Raw genomic sequence first — 22,845 nt, forward strand, 5'->3', positions numbered from 1 at the left:
TTTCTTAATTATTTCTTGATGCCTTTTTAAGTTCTATTTTATTTCAAGAATTTCCATTTGTCTCCAAAGTATTGATGATGTAAAAGTGAAAATGAAAAAATAATAATATATTACATTACATTAGAGATTTCTATTCCGCCATTACCTTGCGGTTCAAGGCGGATATATAAAAAAGAAAGTGTTACGGTTAGGTATTTCTAGAGTTGAGGGGTTTCTCAGAGAATCAATGAAACAAACATCTGATTACTCACAGTCTGTGGTTCAAAAATTTGAGAATGTGGATGCAAATTTAAATTGTCTTGAAACTAGATTAGGTGTGATTGAAACGCAAAATAACACATTGCAAGTTGTCTCGCTTTCTGCTGTAAAAGACTCTACGTCATTGCATTTAAAAATGGAAATGTTAGAAAATATGCATCGGGGAAAGAATCTCCGCTTGGTTAATTTCCCAGTGACTCATTTGTTATTACCAGAAATATTGTTAAGAAAGCATTTTAAGGAAATACTAGGATTACCCAATGCGGATCGTTTTCCAATAAATATTTGCTATCACATTCCCCAGAAGAAAAAGGAAACTGTACAGGATGTGGACCATCTGATAACAGATGATGTTAACTTGACAGAGTTTTTTGAAGACTCTCAAGATGTTATTTAGACTCGGTCCACAATGATTCTAACATGTATGAGTGAGACAGACAAAATGTTGTTAATGAAACTTTACTTTAAAAATAGACTGACCAAGTTCTGTGGGGATTTGGTTAGTATGTTTCCTGATGTCTCAAGAGCTACCCAGTTTAGAAGAAAAGAATTTCTGAAATTGAAAACTAGAGTATTGGCACTTGAAGCATCTTTTTATTTGAAGTTTCCCTGTAAATGTTTGGCTAAGATACAAGATACTGAATTTATTTTTTGGGATCCCATTCAATTGCAACAATTTTTGTTAGCTCGTGAACAGAAGTGAGATTTCTTTTCCTTTTCTTTTTCTTTTTCATTCTTTGATGAGAAATTAGGTTAGGAATGTCCATGTCCTAATATAGTAGGGAATGATTTGGGTTCTTTGGAATGTAACCCATTTCTTTTTTTACCTTTTAAAAATTGAGTTGGTAAATAAGCAATATGTTTCCCCTTTTAGTGGGCTTGTAAAGGATTGGTTTTTTTTAGTATTGTTTGTGGTATTGAAAACTTGTATGGAAACCTTTTTTTCCTTGATATCCTTTCCTTATGATATTGTAAATGTATTAAATTCAAATAAAAAAAATAAAAAAAAGAAAGTGTCATTTATAGAACATGCTTAGTGCCAGGATCTGCGGCAAAGTTTTAGGTGTGGGGATTTACTCCAGGTGAAACCTGGCGTAATTCCTAACTGGGACACAGATGAGGTATGTTCTGTAACTGTGAGCACAAATTGTTGGAATACCCACAATATGCCCATGCCTCTCCCATGGTCATACCCTCTTTTCAGATCTGCACACTAGAATTTACACACATCTCTTTAAAGAATACACCTAAAAAGATGCATACACAAATTCTAATTATTACCAATTAGTGTTGGTTGTTACTCATTTTTGGCACTGATTGACTCGTTATTCCGTTAATTTGCCCGTGCAAATTGGGCATGCGCCCAAATTTGGGCTCACAACTCAAAGTACCCTATATAGAATCCTTATACCAGCCCTATCATTTATACCAGCCCTATAATATCCACTTCAGGTTGGAGCTAGAACACATGGAAATTATAATGTTCTACAATTTACATTACATTACTGACTTCTATTCCGCCTGTACCTTGCAGTTCAAGGTGGATTACATATGTACATGCGTGCTTCACTTAACTTCTACCCAAACTCTGCCCATGTGCATTCTTACTAGTAATGTAAAATGCCAGTGGCAGTGGCAATGGCAGTGGTATAGCCATGGGCCCCACCCTCAGACTCACCCAGTCTGGGGGCCCATGAGGCCCAAAACACCTCAGTGCTGGCGCCTCACTTCACTTTCTCAATCTTTTCCCTCCATGGCACAGCATCAGTCCATTTGTTTCTGAGCCCCACCCCTGGTCCACCTCATAGAAATCGCAGCTGGCAACATTTATAGGTAACCTGCACCGGCTCTGCAGGCTTCCCTCTATCACATCCCTGCCCTCAATGTCACTTCCTGTTTCTTCCAAGGTGGGGTTGCAGTAGAGGGAAGCCTGAAGAGTCAGTACCGGATGCCTCAAGATGTCACCAGCAATGATTCCTATGAGGTAGACCAGGGATGGAGCTCAGAAACTGATGAACAGATGCCAGGCCGCAGGTCCCCAGAGGAGCAGATGCTGATTTGTGGCAGAGGAAAGAAAGAAAGAAGTAGGGACAGAGGAGATGAAAGGGAAGAGAGAGGGAGTGATGGATGCAGGGGCTGAAAGGAAGATTTAAAAAATTGCATATATGTATTGAGGGGGGGAGAGAGAAGGGCTTACCCAGGTTATATCTTAGCTCACCCAAAATTGCAAGTCTGTTTATGCCCCTGAATTATGGCATATATTTCATGAGGTTATTTAACTTAAATGTGACTCATTCTGCACGTAGATGACTAAAATATCACCATTTATGCACGTCTACAGAAGAGACCTAGCTGGATATATCTAGACCTCATACTGCCACTACCTGCATTCATGTTATGTAATGCCAGGAAATTGTGTCTGTCCTCTTGGATTCCAAGAGCCTTCAAAAATTAACACAATATAATTCCAAATAAATGCTAGTTGAAGCAAATCATTCCTTATTGTGTACGTATATAGAATCATTTGTACGCCACACAGAGAAGATCATGTGTTTGTAAGAAGTATCTTAAATACTTGGAAAACTTGATCCAACATCACTGCAGAGAATCTTCATGGTCTTTGTTGAAATGTAATCTTCTTTAAGTATTAATGGACACTGATATCGGCCCACTGGCTGCCCAAAACCAAACGCTGCATTTTCAAAGGCCTAGTGTTGGTATATAAATTCCTCTGCATTATGACACCCAAATACTTCTCAGACAAACTTCCTTTCTACACCCCATAGAGAACGCTAAGCTCCCAAGGTGAAATACATCTACATACACCATCAAGACACTCCCTCCAACTCCAGACAGCCTGCAAATGATCCTATTCCCATTTCTTACCAAACCTCTGGAACAGCCTACTTCCTCATATCAGAGTCCTTAAAGGACTTCTTAACTTTAGAAAAGCTGTAAAAACCTACCTTTTTGCCTAGTCACTCCCTCAATCCTTCACCAGCATCTGTAAATAATCCTATATGAAGATGTATTGCACACTGTATATAAACCCTATATTGTAACACTGTGAATGTAAACTGTAGCCCGTTCTGAGCTCTTTGGAGAGGACAGGATATAAATCTAAATAAATATATATAGATACAAAAAAGAAACATGCTCCACTTTTTCATACAGATATTGGTGATAGTTGGTGGAACGAGGATTCTCTTGAGGGTCTCTCTTATCAAATCAACTCCCAGGCTGCTCTAACCTGGCACCAAGCACGACAAAGCTGTAAGCAAATGAATTCTGAGTTATTAAGTGTCGTTGAATTACATGAACAAACATACCTTACAGGTGAGTGACTATGTAAGTATGGAAATTTAAATAAATGCAAAATCATATGTCATGGAATATGTTAGGTCAATATAGGAAATATGAGAACCCAAATATTTGAGGAAAAAAAATGTGATCGAAGTATAAGTTTAGATTCATATTGGGGTCCTTTTACTAAACTGTGCTAAAAAAGTGGCCTTAGTGTGCCCTAAGGCCATTTTTAGGACATCTGGAAAGTGGCCGGTTTTCCATTTTCTAAATTATTGGGTATGAGCTAATGTTTAAAGACACAAAACAGTGGAGACGACAAAACCAGCAAATGCTTGAATGTCTTTATCGTTTCTTGTTATGAATCTTCTCATAGCTTACAATGGGCCAACCTTACATTCTAATGTTGCCATTTAGTGCATGACCTCTTTTGTAGGTGGTTACTTCTCATGTACTAACCATGTGCTGATCAGTTAGCATTCGGGAATGCAGACACGCTAACTGATTAGCACAGAAATGCCCACTATGCCCCCAGACATGCTCCCTCACCTAAAGATTAGTTTTATTTTTTTTTTTTTTGGGTTTTAAGTTCAAAAGTTTTTATTAGTTTTAGTACAAAATGGTACAAACAGAAAAATAAGGAATATCAACAGGATGAATGTACAAAACCAGAGTCCAATGTCCGTGGGAAAGAAATAAAAGAAAAAGAATTAGAAGACAGTCGGAGATCAAGAATACTATACATTAGGTAAGCTACCGTACAAAGTAATAAGAGAGGAACATCTGATAAGATTGCATATGTATTAACCAACTGGTTTAGTAATAATCTCAAGATACCTATATAAGTATATAAATCAAACATTTAAGATTGTTACAATCACAGAGGGGTAGCCAGGTCAACACTGTCGGGTTTTAGTGAACAATATTGCAAAAGTGGATCCCATATAGCATGAAATTGACGTAGAGAACCCATCTTCTGAGCATAAATTGATTCGTATTTGACAATGATATTTAAGTGAGACCACCATTCAGCATGAGATGCATCAAATAAGCTTTTCCAGTTAGTAAATATGACCTTAAGCGCTATCAAAAGTAGCGCACGTAGCAGTAAGCTCCTAGGGTCAGAAGGTGAGTAGCGGGAGGAGGTCGCACCAATAATAAGTGAAGTATAAGAAAAGTTTTCTTTAATATTAAGTATCTTAGCTATGTCCCCCCAAACCTGTGACCAAAAAGTTTTCAGCATAGGACAGTCAAAAATCATATGTCGTAATGAACCATCATGTAGCCTGCAGGACCAGCACAATTTAGAGTTAGTAGAGTCAATCTTAGCCAATCTACAAGGGGTCCAGTATGATCCATGTAACAAAAAATAGGCCGACTGAAGTATGGAAGCGGAATGTAGTGCCTTACTTGCAGAAAGCCATACATTCGACCATTCTTCTTCTGTTAAATGAGTGGAAAGTTCAGAATGCCATATATTACAAATAGCTGTAGGGGGAAGGTCCGTAAGGAGGCGAATTGATTTGTACCATCTAGATGCCTCTTTACCTAAAGCAGCAATAGAATTACAGGTTACCAAATAAGACGGTATAGCGGTAGTAAAAGTTGTGGTGGAGATTAACTTTTTGATGCAATGAGTCAATTGCAACCATCTAAAGAGTTGTGTGGGCGGTAGATTGTGTGTTCTACAAATAACTTCAAATGTATACCAATTCATTCCATCATATAAGTGAGAGAGGCACCATAACCCATGATTTTGCCATAATTTCCATGAAACCATTTTATTTTGAATTTTAATTGAAGGGTTATTCCAAAGCGGAGCCATGAGAGATGAAGACCATGTAATCTCCGCATGGGAATCGTAATGTCTGATTGCAGTGAGTGTGGATTGAATCACTGGGTGGTGTTCCAGCGTACCAACACCTTTCATGACTGGGGCATATTGTAAAAGTAAATGGGTATTAGATGATTCCAAGGGTACCCATAGTGGTAAAGTAGTGGATTGAGGGGGTTCTAACCATCTCCTACTTTGTCTTAGCAGAAATGCCAAATGGTAATCATATACACTGGGAAAATTGACTCCCCCCTGTTGTTTAGTACACTTAAGTTTACGAATGCTAATTCTAGGCGTTTTGTCATTCCACAAAAAGGAGACCAGCATACGTTCTATTTTTTTGTAATTTTGGGACGGCATTAAGCAGGGAAGCATAGATAATGTGTAGTTGACAATTGGGATAAGCATCATCTTGATGGTGTCCAACCTACCCCACCATGTGAGTTTCAAGGGTGACCATCGAGATATGAGCATTTTGAGTTTGGAAAGTAGAAATTCCATATTATAAGTCAGAGTATCTTCTATAGTTGGACCAAAAAGGATACCTAAATATTTGAGCTTAGTAGGGGACCATTCAAAACCATATTTATCAATATCTTCTTTAACCTCAGGGCAATTTAACGGCATAATTTCAGTCTTGTTTTGATTGAGTTTGTAACCCGAAATGTTTGAGTATGAGGCAATCAGTTCCAGCACGTGGGGTACAGATGACGGATTTAGATATAACAGCACATCGTCAGCATAGGCTGATAGTTTGACATGTGCACTAGGTGTTATGAGACCTTTTATATCAGGATTTGAACGAATTGCAATCAGGAATGGTTCAAGTGCAATATTAAACAGCAAGGGGGAAAGGGGACAACCCTGTCTAGTTCCCCTGGAGGGATGAAATGGGGCGGAATACAAATCATTTATAAATAATTTAGTAGTAGGTGCAGAATATAGGATTTTAACTAGCGAAAGGAAGTATGGTGGGAAGCCATACCAATGCAATACCTGAAAAATGTAGTTCCATTCAATGCGGTCAAACGCTTTTTCTGCATCTAATCCCATAAGTAACAAGGGATCTGGGACTGCTCTAGCAATATGAAGTACATCAGTTAATATCCTAGTGTTATCACTAGAAAGGCGCCCTGGTAAGAAACCAGTTTGATCTGGTGAGATTAAATCCATCATACTGGGAAGCAGTTTGTTAGCTACTATTTTGGAAAATATCTTAGCATCTGTATTAATCAGTGATAAGGGTCTATAATTGGCAACAGATAGAGGGGATTTATCCGGTTTAGGGAGAATTATTATTGTTGCTTCAGTAAAGGAGCCTGAAATGTTACCAGATTGGATGATTGATGTAAAAAAAGAGTGAATGTGATCAATTATTTGAGGTAGAAATGTCTTATAGAATTCTGCTGTAAGACCATCAGGTCCAGGAGCTTTATTTTTAGCAAGTTGTGAAACAGCCGATTCAATATCAGTTTTATTGATGGGAGAAGAAAGCTCTTGGTGATATGACGACGAAATCGGAGTGTGTGGTAAGGTGTCTAAAAATTTAATAATAGTAGGTATATCGCTTGCTTCAGATGTATAAAGGTCTGAGTAGAATTTATGGAAACAAGAGAGAATATCTTCTGATTTAGTCAAAGTGATGTCAAACTCATCCACAATAGCAGCAACATAAGTTTTGGAACCTCTTCCTTTCAGATACATAGCTAGTTGGTGCCCACTACGATTATTTTCAGAATAATACGAAGCGTTTTTAAGTAATAGTGTGTGAGAAGCCGTTTTGCTAAGTAAGAGATTGTATTCAACCTTTAAGGCCCTGAGATGTGATAAGGTGCCATAATTATGTGGGTGGAGCACATGTGAGTCTTCAGAAATTTTAATTTGCCTTTCTAAATCTTCAATAGATTTTAATCTCACACGTTTCAAGTGAGCTGCCTGAGAAATTATAACCCCTCTGATAAATGCCTTAAAGGAGTCCCAGAGGTTTATCCAATTAGTCGACGAGGGACTATTAAAAGAGAAAAAATCTGTTATTGCCAGCGAAATTGTTTCTACAAATGAAGACTCCAGTAGTAGTGAATTATTGAATCTCCATGGTCTACTTGGAGAAGTCCCAGTGATGTTATTAAAGTGCAAGGTTATTGCAGCATGGTCAGAAATAGCAATTTCTCTAATGTCAGCGGAAGAGATATAAGTGGACAAAGCTGTACTAATTAAGAAGTAATCTATACGTGAGTAAGTTGAGTGTGGAGGCGAGTAGAAGGTGAATTTTCTATCAGTAGTGTGTGTTATACGCCAGGGGTCAGTCAAATTAAATTGTGAAATTATACCTTGTAATTTATACCAAGAGCGAGTTGGTTTGTATAGGGATTTAGACTGTCGATCTTTAGTGGAGTCAAGAATAAGGTTGAAGTCCCCACCTAAAATATAAAGCTCATTTGAGGATAGTGTAAGTTGTTCAGCTAAATCATCAAAAAATGTGGGAGAATCTACATTAGGAGCATATAGATTGAGGCACATTACTTGAAGACCATGTAAAACCAATGAGCTACTATCCATCTGCCTGCATGTCAGAGGAGTAAGAAATCAGCTGTAAATCCTGCCTACATCTAATATACATCAGAACACCATTTTTTTTATCCACTGCTGGTGAAAACAAAGGTGGTAAAGCCCAGGGAAATTGAAATTTAGCAGAATCATTTACATTTAAGTGAGTCTCCTGTAGAAAAACTATATCAGGTTGGAGTCTTGAAACATAGTCCCTGATTTTCTGTTGTTTAACAGGATTGTTTAGCCCTTTCACATTTAAGGAACAAAGTTTAAGAGACATAACAATTCAATGGATATAGTATATCAGTGAACACTGCAAGGTGACATAAAGGTGCATGGTCCCGTATGCTTGAAGGAAAAGAATTGGTATAACAGCAATACACATAGTATACCTGAAATATATATCAGGAATAGTAATCCAAGGAAGTGCGTCCCATTCTTTAGGCACCCAACTCCGAACATGTAATATTATTGGTGCCATATCAAGATATACACAATCCTGCAATCAATACACAAGTTATGAGAGGCTTTTGGAGCAATGATAGTAAGAATAAGTCTTACTTGTAGGCCGCTTAGTGAAGTGTTAATCTTAATACAAGTATCAAAATGGAAGAAAAGAGAAATCATAAGTGAAGTGGATAACAACCCAATGAAATAGATGTGCAAAAGAAAGGCTGTCTCCAAATATGCACAGAGAAAGAGAAAAACGGACATTGGTATCTGAGACAGAACAGGTATAGTAAGGCCACATAGGCAGATAGTGATAAGCTCAACATAGCTCAAGGTACATAAGAATAATATACCCTCGGAAGAAGGAGGAGAGATTTGATATGTAAACCAGCAACCTAATAATTTTCAACATACATATCGAAATTCAAAACCATGCAAATCTCAGCACATTCATGTCAGAAAAAACAATCAAAGCTAGCAAATTTTCAAGTGAGTAAAGCGCATATAAAGCCCTGTCAGCGCTCTTCTTCTTAGTCAGGATATTCATGTGGCATCTATGGTACTCGGCGCTTGTAGTTCAAGGAAATCAGCCAATTCATGAGGATGTTGGAAATTCTTTGTAGTGTTATTAATCGTGACACGAAGAGTGGCCGGGTAAAACATGCCATATTTTGCCCCCATAATTTTCAGCTTTGGTCTGTATTCAAGCAGTTGCTTTCTATGCTTGGCAGTCTGTTTAGAAAGGTCAGGAACGATGAGAATAGTGTGGCCCTCATACTTAAGAGGGTGATGTAGCTTAGCCTGCCGCATGATCTCCATGACCTGGGAGTAACGCAGGAGCCGAGCAATGATGGGCCTCGGGTATTTCGCATGCACGTCAAGCACGTGCGTCGGGGAGCGGTGCGCTCTGTCGATTTCTAAATCGTATTTAAATTCCAGATTTAAGAGTTTTGGCAGTGTTGCTTGTAGAAATGCTATGGTGTCTCTGCCTTCCCTCGACTCCGGTATCCCCAGAACACGAATGTTATTTCTGCGCGAGTGGTTCTGTGCATCTTCAAGTTCTTGTTCTAAGATGGCGACTTTTTTAAATTGTCGTTGCAGAGTTTTGATGTTACTTTCATTTACCTCGATTTTTTGTTCAGCCGTGTCAATCCTTGACCGGCAAACCGCCATTTCAATTGTCAGGGAAGCAAGTTCAGTTTTGATGTCTTCAGTATTTTGATTTGTGGTGGTTAGCAAATCTCGCATGGAGCGGAGTTCCGCCATGACAGTTTGCAGAGAGTCAGCTTCTTCCTTTGCAGGCGGATTTTTTCACTGGCGAAATAGGCTCAGCACTTTTTCTCTTGCCTGGTTTGGAAGCCGACATCTTTAGGCTGGTAATTTTGCGGGTTGCAGTAAAAATATTTCCGAGGGTGAGAGGTAAAAATTCTTTATAGTGATTCGCCACGGAGCAAAATCACTACGCTGCCATTTACAGTGACGCTCACTAGCGCCCCCCAGATTAGTTTTATTTTTAGCACCTGGTTTTGTGCGCACACATTGCAAAATTACTGATGGATGCCTCAGTGTTTGTGTGTGTACTCTATTGTGACCTGCCTTGGGAAAGGTGGGGTATAAATAAATAAATACAAATACAGTCAAACCTCGGTTTGCAAGTAACACGGTTTGTGAGTGTTTTGCAAGACAAGCAAAACATTCTCACAAATCTTGCCTCGCAAATCGAGCGTTGACTCGATATGCAAGCTCCCACCCCCGAGAACTGACATCGCCCCTGAGAACTGGCATTGCTCCCCCCCTCCCGGCCCGTCCGCCCTCCCAAAACCTTACTGCGATCGGGCACTGGCACCAACTCACAGGACTTGCTGATGCCGAAAGAGCCTGCCACCTGGTGGTGATCTCTGCTGGGCCTTGAGCATCTGCGCATGCTCAAGGCCTTCTGACTCCCGCTCTCTCCGAGATTCTTAAGGCCCAGCAGAGATCACCAGCAGGCGGTAGGCTCTTTCGGCACCAGCAAGTCCTGTGGGTTGGTGCTGCATGCTGGTGCCCAATCACGGTAAGGGTTTAGGCAGGCAGATGGGTGGGGGGGCAATGTCAGTTCTCGGGGGTGATGCCAGTTCTTGGGGGTAGAGTGGGCGATGCTGGTTCTTGGGGTTGAGGTGGGCGAAGCCGGTTCCTATGGTGGAGTGGAAGCACACCAGTGGCCTTGGGGGTGGGGGGGTCTTTTTGGGATGTGGTAAGGTAGGGTGGAAGCACACCAGTGGTCTTGGGGGTGGGTCTTTTTGGGATGTGGAGCGAATTGCCCACATTTCCATTAACTCCTATGGGGAAAGTTGCATTGATATATGAGCACTTTGGTTTACGAGCATGCTTCTGGAACGCATTATGCTCACAAACCAAGGTTCCACTCAACTTTAGATATAGATATATTCTATTCTTTTTGACACATACACTCATTAATACCTACTTCACAGAAGGTGTGTGGGTAGGTTCTCAGGTAATTTTATTAAAGGTACATAACTACATATGTTGCCTTTCTAAAATATCATGACATATGTTCCTGAGTGTACCTTTACCTAGGTGCCATGTTATTAAATTATAAACCAAGTTGCTATTTTGTTGGTATGATAAATATTAACAACTGTCTGTAACTTTATCTCTAAATGTCACATTCAAAGAAATGTTATTTTTTTAATTGTGTATGTATGGTTGTAATCTGCCTTATTTAAAGGCAGAATATGAATAATAAACTATAAATAATGATTTCCTCATTAAAGATATATTTCCTCATTAAAGTGAAATCTTGACTCACACTGAGTGAAAAAGGAGCATCACCTTCTAGTGCAGCTTGATAAAGGGAGGGAGGGGGGGGGGGGCGGTATGTGAGCTAAGTGGAAAACCCCTGCCGCAAATCAGTATTTTAAGGAATTTAAAAACCAGGATATGTTAGACAGTGATTTAATTATCACTTTGGCAATGATGAAGTTCTGCAAAGTTTTTTTTGTAATTTTTCTGTATACTCAGTATCAACTTTACTATTTGGAGTGAAATTATCCACACATTTCCATGGCCCCCAATTATTACTAACTTTGGATCAATATAAAAATGCTTGAATATCTACTGTAAATTCATAAACCGAAGGCCTCTTCTATTAAACTGCGCTAGCAGTTTTCTAGCACGGGGAGCCGTGCTGAATGGCCCATGCTGCTCCCGAAGCTCATAGAGTTCCTATGAGTGTCAGGAGCGGCGCGGGCCGTTCAGTACGGCTCTCTGCACTAAAAACTGCTAGCGTAGTTTAATAGAAGAAAGGGCGAGTTTCCAGTTTGTGGACTGTTTAGCAGAAATTTAATTTTCTGAGAGAATCCAAGAAGTCTAATTTCACTGTGTCTTTTTCTTACACAGGGTTAACAAACAAACTGGGTAGTGCGCTCTGGATTGGCCTGAATAGTCTAAATGTTAACAGTGGCTGGCAGTGGAGTGCTAACAATCCATTCAGATATTTAAACTGGGTCCCAGGTAAGTGCAATATGGTGAAGCGGAGACCAAGTCTGATCATGTGCATAATAGAACAAAAGTGAACGTGAAGTCAAGGCATCACTCCGTCAAAAATTACAAAGACTAGGGGACACTCGATGAAGATATAGGGGTCCTTTTACAAAGGCGCGGTAGCGGTTTAACGCGTGGAATACCGCGCGTGAAACCGCCTGCCGCACTAGTACCTAACGCCTCCATTGATGAGGCGTTAGGATTTTAGGCTGCTGCGGGGGTTAGCGCGTGATAAAGTGTCCGACGCGCTAACCCCCGTAGCGCACCTTGATAAAAGGAGCCCATAGGGGAAATACTTTTAAAACTAATAGGAGGAAATATTTTTTTCACCTAGAGAATAGTTAAGCTCTGGAACGTGTTGCCAGAGGTTGTGGTAAGAACGGATAATGTTGCTGGTTTTAAGAAAGGTTTGGACAAATTCCTGGAGGAAAAGTCCATAATCTGTTACTGAGAGAGACATGGAGGAGGCCACTGCTTGCCCTGGATCGGTAACATGAAATATTGCTACTCCTTGGTTTTGGCCAGTACTAGTGATATGGATTGGCCACCATGAGGACATATCCACTCAGAATTCACTATTATAATGTACTTGATGAAAAACGATATCAAAAATCACAGAGTCCCACAAAACAAAAAAAGTGTTATATAAGAGGACCGAAAGGGGTATCAGACAACCCTGCACACAACGATTGGCGTTGGCGTTGGCGTTCAGGGGATTGATTTTTAAACTGAAAGCTGAAAGCTAAGTAACTTTTCTACACTTACTAGAAATATAATATAAAGGAAAATGCAATATAAAGTAAAAAACATGAGCAAGTTTAAAACAAGCTGCTATAATTTGAAATAAGCAACACACTAAGAGGTGGTGGAGGTTCTGTGGGGTAAATGAGGAATTGCTCCCAGCACTCAATCGTTGTGTGCAGGGTTGTCTGATACCCCTTTCGGTCCTCTTATATAACACTTTTTTGTTTTGTGGGACTCTGTGATTTTTGATATCGTTTTTTCACCATGAGGACAGGCTACTGGGCTTGGTGGACCATTGCTCTGACCCAGTAAGGCTATTTTTATGTTCTTATGGGTGTGAATGTCATTGCCAGAATGGCAATGGCAGCCCTCTTTTGATCCTAGTGGTATAGAGCTCTGTAAGTAATAGCAAAAACAGGAGAGGCTAATGCTGCCACTCCTGCTTATAGGCACTACTAGACGTGTACAGTACAGGTTGGATTATTGTAATACACTTTATCTTGGTTTGACTAAGAGAAAGTGTAAAGTGCTGCAGCAATTGATGAATTCCTCGGCCAGGTTAATTACAGGTGTATCTAGGATGGCCCATATTGCACCTGTTTTGAAACAATTACACTGGCTCCCATTACAGCAGAGAATACAACACAAGGTGCTTTCCACAATGCACCAATGTATAGGTCATCCCCATTGTACTTTCAAATTCTTTGGAAAATATACCAACCTGCTAGACGGTTGAGGTCTGAGGGAGGGATGAAGCTCATAACGGATAAAGAAGAAAGAGTCCGTTATGCAAGATGGAAAGCCTCTATGTTCTCAAGAGCTTCTGTGAAACGATGGAGAATACTCTTCCTGGGAGTTTGAGACTTTGTACAGATCAAATGACTTTTAAGAAGCTGTTGAAAACTCAGCTACCTGTTGATGCTTTCATGTAATATATAATGGGAGGAAAGTTTCAAGTTTATTGAGATTTTGATTTAAACGCAATATCAAGTATTTTCAATGCGTATAACAATAATAATTTGGGGGGGACAAATAAAACAGTTTAAAACCATTAACATACAGTTTTATCCATAGTTACATTAAAGATACGTAAGGAATGAAAGGTTAAATTACATTTGATTTAAAATAAACAATTTAAAATAAAATAACGGTTAGGGAAGAACAACTTTAGGAGAGGTATTAAAGAGAAAAGAAAAAAAAAATTTTTTTTTAATGAAGATTTAGTCTAAGAGTAATTGTTAAGGTGAGACCTGATCAAAAAGTAAATAGGAGAGTCAAAAGGATTGTCTGATCTAAGATTCATAAGCATCTTTATAAAGATAGCTTTTTAGATAGCTTTTAAATTTTTCTAAGGAGGTTTAAGCGCGCAGATAGATTGGAAGTTTGTTCCAAAGCTGGGGTCCCAAGATAGAAAAGGTTGTGGTTCTTCTGGTGTCAATTACTTTCGGTAAAATATTAGGATACTGTTATGATAGATGTTTCATTTTGCTATGATAAGCTCACTAGAAATGTTGGGAAGTGTTGCTGCTGTTAACCCTGATTTGTGCTTGTCTTTCTTATTATTATGTTTTTTTTAATGTAAATTATATAGTCTTTAGGTGGTCTATAAATTTTTAAAATAAATATACAAGAGACGGTCTCTGCTTGACAAAGCTTACAATCTATTCAAGACAAAAAGGACAAAATTTACACATACTCAAGATCTTATCAATGAAAGCTAAACCCTAACATAAGCATGTGTAAATTTTAAAAAAAGCATTATAAAAAAGTCTTTTCTAAAGAAAATGTCTTAATTTTTTATGCCAAAACCCAGCATGTTGATCATTAAATGAAACTCAACTGGTAACAAAATCTGTTTTGTTTGGATTCAGTTGTAGTTCAAGGTAGTTACATTTAGTAAGTATTTTGCTATCCTTAAAGACGTACAATCATGGAGGCTGTATTTTAAAAGGTCACGGAAAATGGAATTCCCTAGGGATTTTACAAGAGGTTCTGCCAAACATAGATCTTTTTGTAAAATAGGTGCAGGACTGCGTCTGTCTATGTACTTGCAGGAGTGTCGGAGAGATTTGAATCTTGGCTTCCCTCATTTTCAACCTCCTGATTGAACTACTAAGCTACTCTTCTATTCCCTAGATTTGGATTTAAAAATGTGAATGTTATCCAGAAAGATGCTCTAGTCTTAATAATGGAATTTTTAGTGTAAATCGTTTTGTTATTGTTGAACAACAAACAAGCAAACATAGGAAACAAGTAGCATGACAAGCCAGAGAAAACAAGAAGTACAATAGGTAGGTTTGTTTTTCACCCCCTCAACCCATCTACCCCCAACAAGCCCTATCCAAGCCAACAAAAAATAGATCCATCTGCTGCTTTGTGCTATTTTTGGACATTTTTCTGTTCTGAAAATGAGTCCCTAAATCTAATTTAGTTTAGTAAGCCCTCACATCATGGGTTTTGTTATCAAAAAAAGCCAGTGCAGGAACAATACTTCAACCTAGATTTCTAGGACTTTTGAGCAGGCACACCATGCATGTTCATAACTTCTTGCCTACCACTGCTTTAGCCTTTCATAATCCGTGAGGCCATCAGATGCATATCCCTCAGCTTGTACCAGTCTATAGCATATTGACTTAGGTCAAAGACCAGTGCCCTAACTGAGACTAGCCTTACCTGTGTACGTTCTGGTTCAGCAGGAACTTGTCCAATTTTGTCTTGAATCCCTGGAGGGTGTTTTCCAGTTTTCTACCACTCTGGGTGAAGAAGAACTTCCTTACGTTTGTACGGAATATATCCCCTTTTAACTTTAGAGAGTGCCTTCTCGTTCTCTCTACCTTGGAGAGGGTGAACAACCTGTCTATATCTACTAAGTTTATTCCCTTCATTATCTTGAATGTTTTGATCATGTTCCCTCTCAGTCTCCTCTTTTCAAGGGAAAAGAGGCCCAGTTTCTCTAATCTCTCACTGTACGGCAACTCCTCCAGCCCCTTAACCATTTTAGTCACTCTTCTCTGGACCCTTTCAAGTAGTAATGTGTCCTTCTTCATGTACGGCGACCAGTGCTGGATACAGTATTCCAGGTGAGGACATACCATGGCCCGGTACAGGAGCATGATAACATTCTCTGTTCTGTTCGTGATTCCCTTCTTAATCATTCCTAGCATTATGTTCACCCTTTTCGCTGCCGCCACACATTGCGCAGACGGATTCATTGATTTGTCGACCAGTACTCCCAAGTCTCTTTCTTGGGGGGCCTCTCCAAGTACTGCACCGGACATCCTGTATTCGTGTATAAGATTTTTGTTACCGATGCATCACCTTACACTTATCTACGTTAAACCTCATTTGCCATGTCGCAGCACATTTTTCGAGCGTGTTTATGTCCCATTGCAGGTCTTCACAATCCTCCTGCGTCTTCACTACTCTGAATAACTTCGTATTCACCTCACTCGTCGTACCAATTTCCAGGTTGTTTATAAATATGTTGAAGAGCACGGGTTCAAGCACCGAACTCTGTGGCATTCCACTCATGATGTTTATCCAGTCTGAGTATTGTCCATTTACCCCTCTCTCTGTTTCCTATCCGCCAGCTAGTTTTTAATCCACGTGAGTATTTCACCCTTGATTCCATGGCTCACAATTTTTCAAAGTAGTCATTCATGCGGAACCTTGTCGAACACCTTCTGAAAATCCAGATATACGATGTCGACCAGGTCACCCTTGTCTATCTGCCTATTTACTCCCTCGAAGAAGTGCAGCAAGCTCGTCAAGCAAGATCTCCTTTGCTGAAGCCGTGCTGGCTGGTCCTCAACAGATTGTGTCCATCAAAGTGATCAATGATGCAGTCCTTTATCAGCGCCTCTACCATCTTTCCCAGTTCCGAGGTCTGACCGGTCTGTAGTTTCCCAGATCTCCCCTCGGACCTTTCTTGAATATCGGTGCAACATTCGCCACTTTCCAGTCTTCCGGAATCCTTCCTGATTTGATCGACAGATTGGCTATTAGTTGAAGCAGTTCAGCTATAGCCCCTTTCAGTTCCTTGATTACCCTTGGATGGATGCCATCAGGTCCCAGGGATTTATCGTTTTTAAGCCTATTAATCTGCCTGCATACCTCTTCTAGTCAACCCTGTCAGTATCCCGTCTTCATTTCCTGCATATAGCCGGTCGGCTTTCAATATTTTGTGTATATCCTATTCGGTAAATACAGACGCGAAGAATGTATTCAGTTTGTCGGCGATGACTTTGCCCTCTTTTAGCACTCTCTTTATTCCATGGTCATCCAATGGCCCCCACCGCTTCCTTTGCGGGTCATTTCCCCTTAATATATCGAAAGAAAAGCTTGAAGTTTTTTGCCTCCTTGGCTATATTTTCCTCATTGTCTCTTTTGGCCCCTTGTACTGCCTTATGGCACCTGCTTTGATGTGGATTGTGCTTTTTCCAATTTTCACCGTTTTTGATCTTTTCCATTCTTTAAACAAAGTCTTCTTGTTTCTGATTGCTTCCTTCACCGCTACAGTGAGCCACGCTGGTTCCTTGTTCTTTTTCCTCTTGGATCCCTTGTTGATACGCGGTTTATATAGATTTTGCGCCTCGGTGACTTTGTCCTTAAAAAGGGACCATGCTTGCTCTAGCATTTTTACAGTGCTTATCCTCTTCTTAATCTTCTTCCCCACCATAAGTCTCATCCCTTCGTAATTCCCTTTTCGGAAATTCAGTGCCGTGGCTGTCGTTCTGGATCGATGTTTTGCCCCTGTGTCCATGTTGAAGTGGATCATATTGTGATCGCTGCTTCCCAGTGTCCCTTCTACTTCTACACCTTGTGCCGGTCCGCGTAGTCCATTTAGAATTAAGTCCAGAATTGCATTTCCTCTCGTATTTTCCTTGACAAGTTGTTCCAGGAAGCAATCGCCTACAGCATCCAGGAACTTAGTCTTTGTACCACAGCCGGAGGTGCCTAGGTTCCAGTCTATCCCCGGATAATTGAAGTCACCCATGATAACTGCATTGCCTCCCTTGTAGTTGTGTTTAATCTCGTCCATCCTTGAAGTGCCTCTGATGGGAGGACAACTCATCTTCCAGAATATCAGAAGGGGTGCATCAGCTTCTGAGGACCCAAGACCCCCACTTCCAATACACCCATGTTGAATCAGAAGAATAGGGTTATGGTTTGCTATATTGTTTCAGTTGCTAAAACAAGTCAAAGCAGTGTACACCCTAAGTTAATTAGTTCAGAAGGAAAAGAATTCCGTTATGGATAAGAAAGAACTAAGCATTCAGAAAATCACAGGTATTCCAACAGATTCAGTAATTGCTATACCGCAGAGTACAGGCCAAGTGCCCAGACCTTTGCTGCTCATCCAAAAGCAACATTGAAATAATATGTGACTCACTGGGTAAGAAGGTACTAAAGTGGGGTTTTAAATAACAGAAATAAAGGCTATAAATTTGGGCAACTTTCATTTTTGAAAGGTTTTTGTGTACTATAGGATCAGTAGAATGGGACTATGCAATTTTTTCAAAACTTTGATATTTTTCATGTTTTAGGAGTGACCTAGGAGCAGCTACCTCAGCACCCTGAGGTTGTGAGTTTGATTCCCATTGCAGCTCCTTGTGACACTGGGCAAATCACTTAACACTTCATCGCCCCATGTAAACTACTTTGTTTGTATAAACCACACAGAAAATGCAGTATATCATGTCTCATCCCCTTTGCTCTTTTCAGCCTAAAAATTGCAAGTGCCTAAATGGTACCTAAAGAGGGGTATTTTTATTAATATTTCTCATTTTTTAAAGATGTAATTATGCAGGATTATGCTGTTGATATTCCTCTATCTTGTGGTATAAATAAGTCACATACGTCACTTGTGGTATCTTTTCACTCAGTAGGTCACATATGTTTTTTAAAAGGGTCCAAAAAGTTTTATAGGCTTGTTCTGAGTGCAGGGAGAGGCTATTCCACAACTAGGGTGCCAAAAAGAAAAAATAATGCACTAACCCTAGTTAATTTCCCTTTCATTTGATTTTTCTGCAGTAGTGAAACTAATAGTAGGGAACCCAGTCTATGATCATTCAAGGTACTATAGAAACATAGAAACATAGAAAGATGACGGCAGAAAAGGGCCATCAAGTCTGCCCACTCTACTGACCCACCCCATTAAGTCTGAGTACTAATGACCTATTTCCTAAACTCGACCCTCGTAAGGATCCCACTAGGGCATCCCATTTATTCTTAAAGTCAAGCACGCTGGTGGCCTTGATCACCTGCTCTGGAAGCTTGTTCCAGTGATCTACAACCCTTTCTGTGAAGAAATACTTCCTTACGTCACTATCGAATTTCCCTCCTCTGAGTTTGAGCGGAAAAGGAGAGGGGGGAAGGGATGTGTAGCATCTTAAGAGGGTTAGAATTCTTCAGCTGAGAGATATGAAACTTGTGCGGTTTTTTCCATTCTAATAAAGCAGTTGTCAGTGAATAAAAAAGCTTAAACAGCTTCTTTTGATCTAAATGGCTCTCCTGTATTTACTAGGCATAAAATTTTCATTTAGCTGATTGAATTGTTGCCATGTATCACTGAAATGTAAACTTCCACTTTATTTTACATTCATATTATGAGATTTTCTCCAAATGTGCTCTAGAAGAGGGTATGACAGGATATATATATATATATATATATATCTTTTTTTTAGTTCTACTGACTCTCTATGATACCATGGCATTTGATGTGTAATTAATTTTGTTTTGATTCTCCAAGAGAGAATACTATGCCTTACATCCAAATAATTTTGCAGCTGACTCAGCCTATAGCCTTCTCTGAAAGAGGAAGTTATAACAAAAGAGGCAGGGCCTTCTACAGAAGCAACTGAGGTTGTGAGTTCAGACCCATACTGCGCTTTGTGACCCTGGGCAAGTCACTTAATCCCCCATTGCCCCAGGTGCATTAGATAGATTGTGAGCCCACTGGGACAGATAGGGAAAATGCTTGAGTACCTGAATAAATTCATGTAAACCGTTCTGAGCTCCTCTGGGAGAACAGTATAGAAAATTGAAAGTAATCTAAATTCTAGAGAGTTAAATAAGAACTTTCAGAATCGATGAGGTAAATGTTTTTGGATTTCTTTTTTTTTCAAGGATATCCTATTGCTGAACCTGGAAAAACATGTGTGGTGTTAAATCCAGAAAGAAATGCTAAATGGGAAAACAGGGAATGTACCCAGAAACTTGGCTATATTTGCAAGAAAACAAAAAAACCATCTGGTTCTGCTACTGTCCCTCCAGGTACATTAAAGCATAAAAATAATGATTTTGGTTTTTATTCTTTCCAATCCAAGGGAAATTGGAAAGAATTTTGCAAAAGGGTTGAGAATGTCTGTTTGTCTGCCTGGTGACAAAATGTCCCCAAATTTAATGGCATGGAATGAAGCTTGGCCTGAAGGTAAAACTAGTAAAACTACAATGAGTTTGAAAATCGGTCCAATTAGACGGGGGTTCTAAAATAAAAAATAAGCCTAGCCAAAATATGGCCCATTGCATTTCTGTGGGAGAATGGATTCTAGAGTGAAATATAGCAGTTAGAGAATAGGGCAAAGCAGTTTAGAAGGTAGAATTCCCTACTTTTCCAAACCCCCAACCTGCTCTTAACTCCCCCAAATTGCCCCCTTAACTGCCCAACCCACCAAACTGCCTCAGCCCAAAAACTACCAATTTGGAACAGCCCCCACACCTAAGGTTACCAGACTTCCGGATTTACCTGGACAGTCTTTTTAGAGGACTGTCCAGGTATCTGAACAGCTTTTCAAAACTCGGCACCTTGTCCGGGTTTTGAAAAGCTTTGAGCTCGGGCTGCATCGGGAGGGCATTTGCGGATACAACGCGGTGATGTCACATATGTGGATATGTGTGAGGTCATTGCGTCACACCTGTGCATGGGCAGATGCCCTCCTGACACGGCTCTGAGCGTGAGAAGAAGTTGGGGAGGGGCGGGGATGGGGCAGAATGGGGCATGAGTTGGACGCTGGGGTGGGCTGGGTGAGGCTGTGGGGCAGGGTCATGGGTCCGGGTTTTACAATCATAAAATCTGGTAACCCTACTCGTACCCAAAAACTTTCCCCCCACAACTGCCACCCCACCCCACAAACTGTGGTATTCCTCAAAACTACCCTTTTCAAATGCCACACCATCTTACAAACAACCCTATTTCCCAAACTATCCCTCAATCTGCCCCATCACCCTGCAAACTTCCGTACTCGGCAAAATATTGCCTGCAACTGCCATACCACCCCAAACTTCCCCATCCCTAAAAATATCTCCTCCAAATTACCCCACTCCAAAATACTCTCTGTACCTACCTTACCTCCTCATAAACTGCCCCACCCCAAAAACTAACCTCCATAACTGCTCCATCATCTCACATACTACTCCACATCAAAATCTACCCTGCATGCACGATGCAGCACCCCACAAACTGTCCCAACCCCCAAATCTATCCCTTTGCAACTTCCTCACCATTTCACACGTTGCCCCCAAAACTAGTCCCCATAACCATACCTCTTACCGTTAAACTTGCAGCCTCTCAAGTGCCTCATAAGAACATAAGAATTGCCACTGCTGGGTCTGACCAGTGGTCCATCGTGCCCAGCAGTCCGCTCACGCGGCGGCCCTTAGATCAAAGACCAGCGCCCTAACTGAGACTAACCCTACCTGCGTATGTTACGGTTCTGCAGGAACTTGTCTAACTTTGTCTTGAATCCCTGGAGGGTGTTTTCCCCTATGACCAACTCCGGAAGAGCGTTCCAGTTCTCTATCACTCTCTGGGTGAAGAAGAACTTCCTAATATTCATACGGATTCTATCCCCTTTCAATTTTAGAGAGTGCCCTCTCGTTCTCCCTACCTTGGAGAGGGTGAACAACCGGTCCTCCTCCTCCTTGCTTCCTCCCCCACAAACACAACACATAGCCTAGCACACACATACAACTCAGAACAGAGACACAAACACATTCAGACTCCACAGATGCAAGCACAGAGAATATAAACAATCCTCTATCCTTTTATTTCATTTGCTTTGGTGTTAAGTCTACTGTAGAAAATATTTCAAGAATTATAGAGTTTAACTGTTCGGTATGTGCTCTGCCAATTAACATATGTTGCCAAGGGGTAGTGTCAGATTAAGCCATTGGCACATACTTTGTGTCCACATGTTTAGAGGGGGCAGAGCCCTGTGACATATGTACAGGACTCGGAAGGTTAAGAATGCCAACTGTCTGCCTTTTTCAGAAGTCAGCTAAGTTCTTTATTAATGTTCAGAAGGTAGAAGGATGGGTAATACTGAATATCTGGACTTTTTTTCTGAGTTCAAAACCTCTAGCAAATGGGGGAAGAGGCCTTGAAGGCAGATCCATTAAGAAGAAGGGATGAGGAGATCTGGAGGAGGTTTCTGTGCTGTAGAAGTGAAGTTTCTTCATGTGGCGAATCTCTTCTGAAAAATGTTCCCAATACATTTCTGTGGGAGAAGTGCTGTAATTCCAACTGATTCGTTTTAACACTTCTTTGGGTGAATCTTTTCATAAAGGCAGTTAATAAATTCCAATAAACAAACGCAGTGACCAAGGAATTGCACTGTTCAAACTGCTGCCGCTTTGCTGATCTCACACACACACAATTCCGCCACACCACCACCACCACACATGCAGAGGGGTTGGAAAGAATTCCATGAATTTTGTTCTGTATGTTTTACCCACTTGCTATTCCTTTAAAAACTCTATCTACATTCATAATTTCAAGGTATAGAATTAAAAAAATTGCTATATGCATATCACAATCTTGTTCTTGGAAAATCATGTTTACAAAAAACTATTAATATATTAAATAGTGCTCTGTCCGCGACCTATAGTGTTTAAGTGTAACAGTATCTGGTGGTACAGACAAGAATAGTGCCATGATGGTCTGATGGCAGCCTGTGTTGTGTGGTTTGTTATACTTAAATACTATAGGTTGTGGACTGAGCACTGTTTAATATATTAATAGTTTTTAGTAAACATGATTTTCAAAGAACAAGATTGTGTTATGCATTTAGCAATTTAGTATATTATCACGATTAAATATTACACTGTTCCCTACATTCAGTAAAATATAGAATTTTAAAAAAACCCCACAAAAAATGAAAGAG

The 22,845-nt window shown here is 40.1% G+C and overlaps 1 protein-coding gene across 1 annotated transcript in view; it reads left to right on the plus strand.

The window, feature by feature from the left end:
• MRC1 (mannose receptor C-type 1) overlaps positions 1-22,845 on the plus strand; it is a 239,932-nt gene that overhangs the window by 52,678 nt on the left and 164,409 nt on the right. Inside the window, 3 exon segments of the mRNA XM_033932883.1 lie at positions 3,433-3,594; positions 11,795-11,908; positions 19,811-19,957. Of these exon segments, the coding sequence (XP_033788774.1) occupies positions 3,433-3,594; positions 11,795-11,908; positions 19,811-19,957 (423 nt within the window).

The sequence above is a fragment of the Geotrypetes seraphini genome, chromosome 2 (genome assembly GCF_902459505.1).
Source record: "Geotrypetes seraphini chromosome 2, aGeoSer1.1, whole genome shotgun sequence".
NCBI lineage: Eukaryota > Metazoa > Chordata > Amphibia > Gymnophiona > Dermophiidae > Geotrypetes > Geotrypetes seraphini.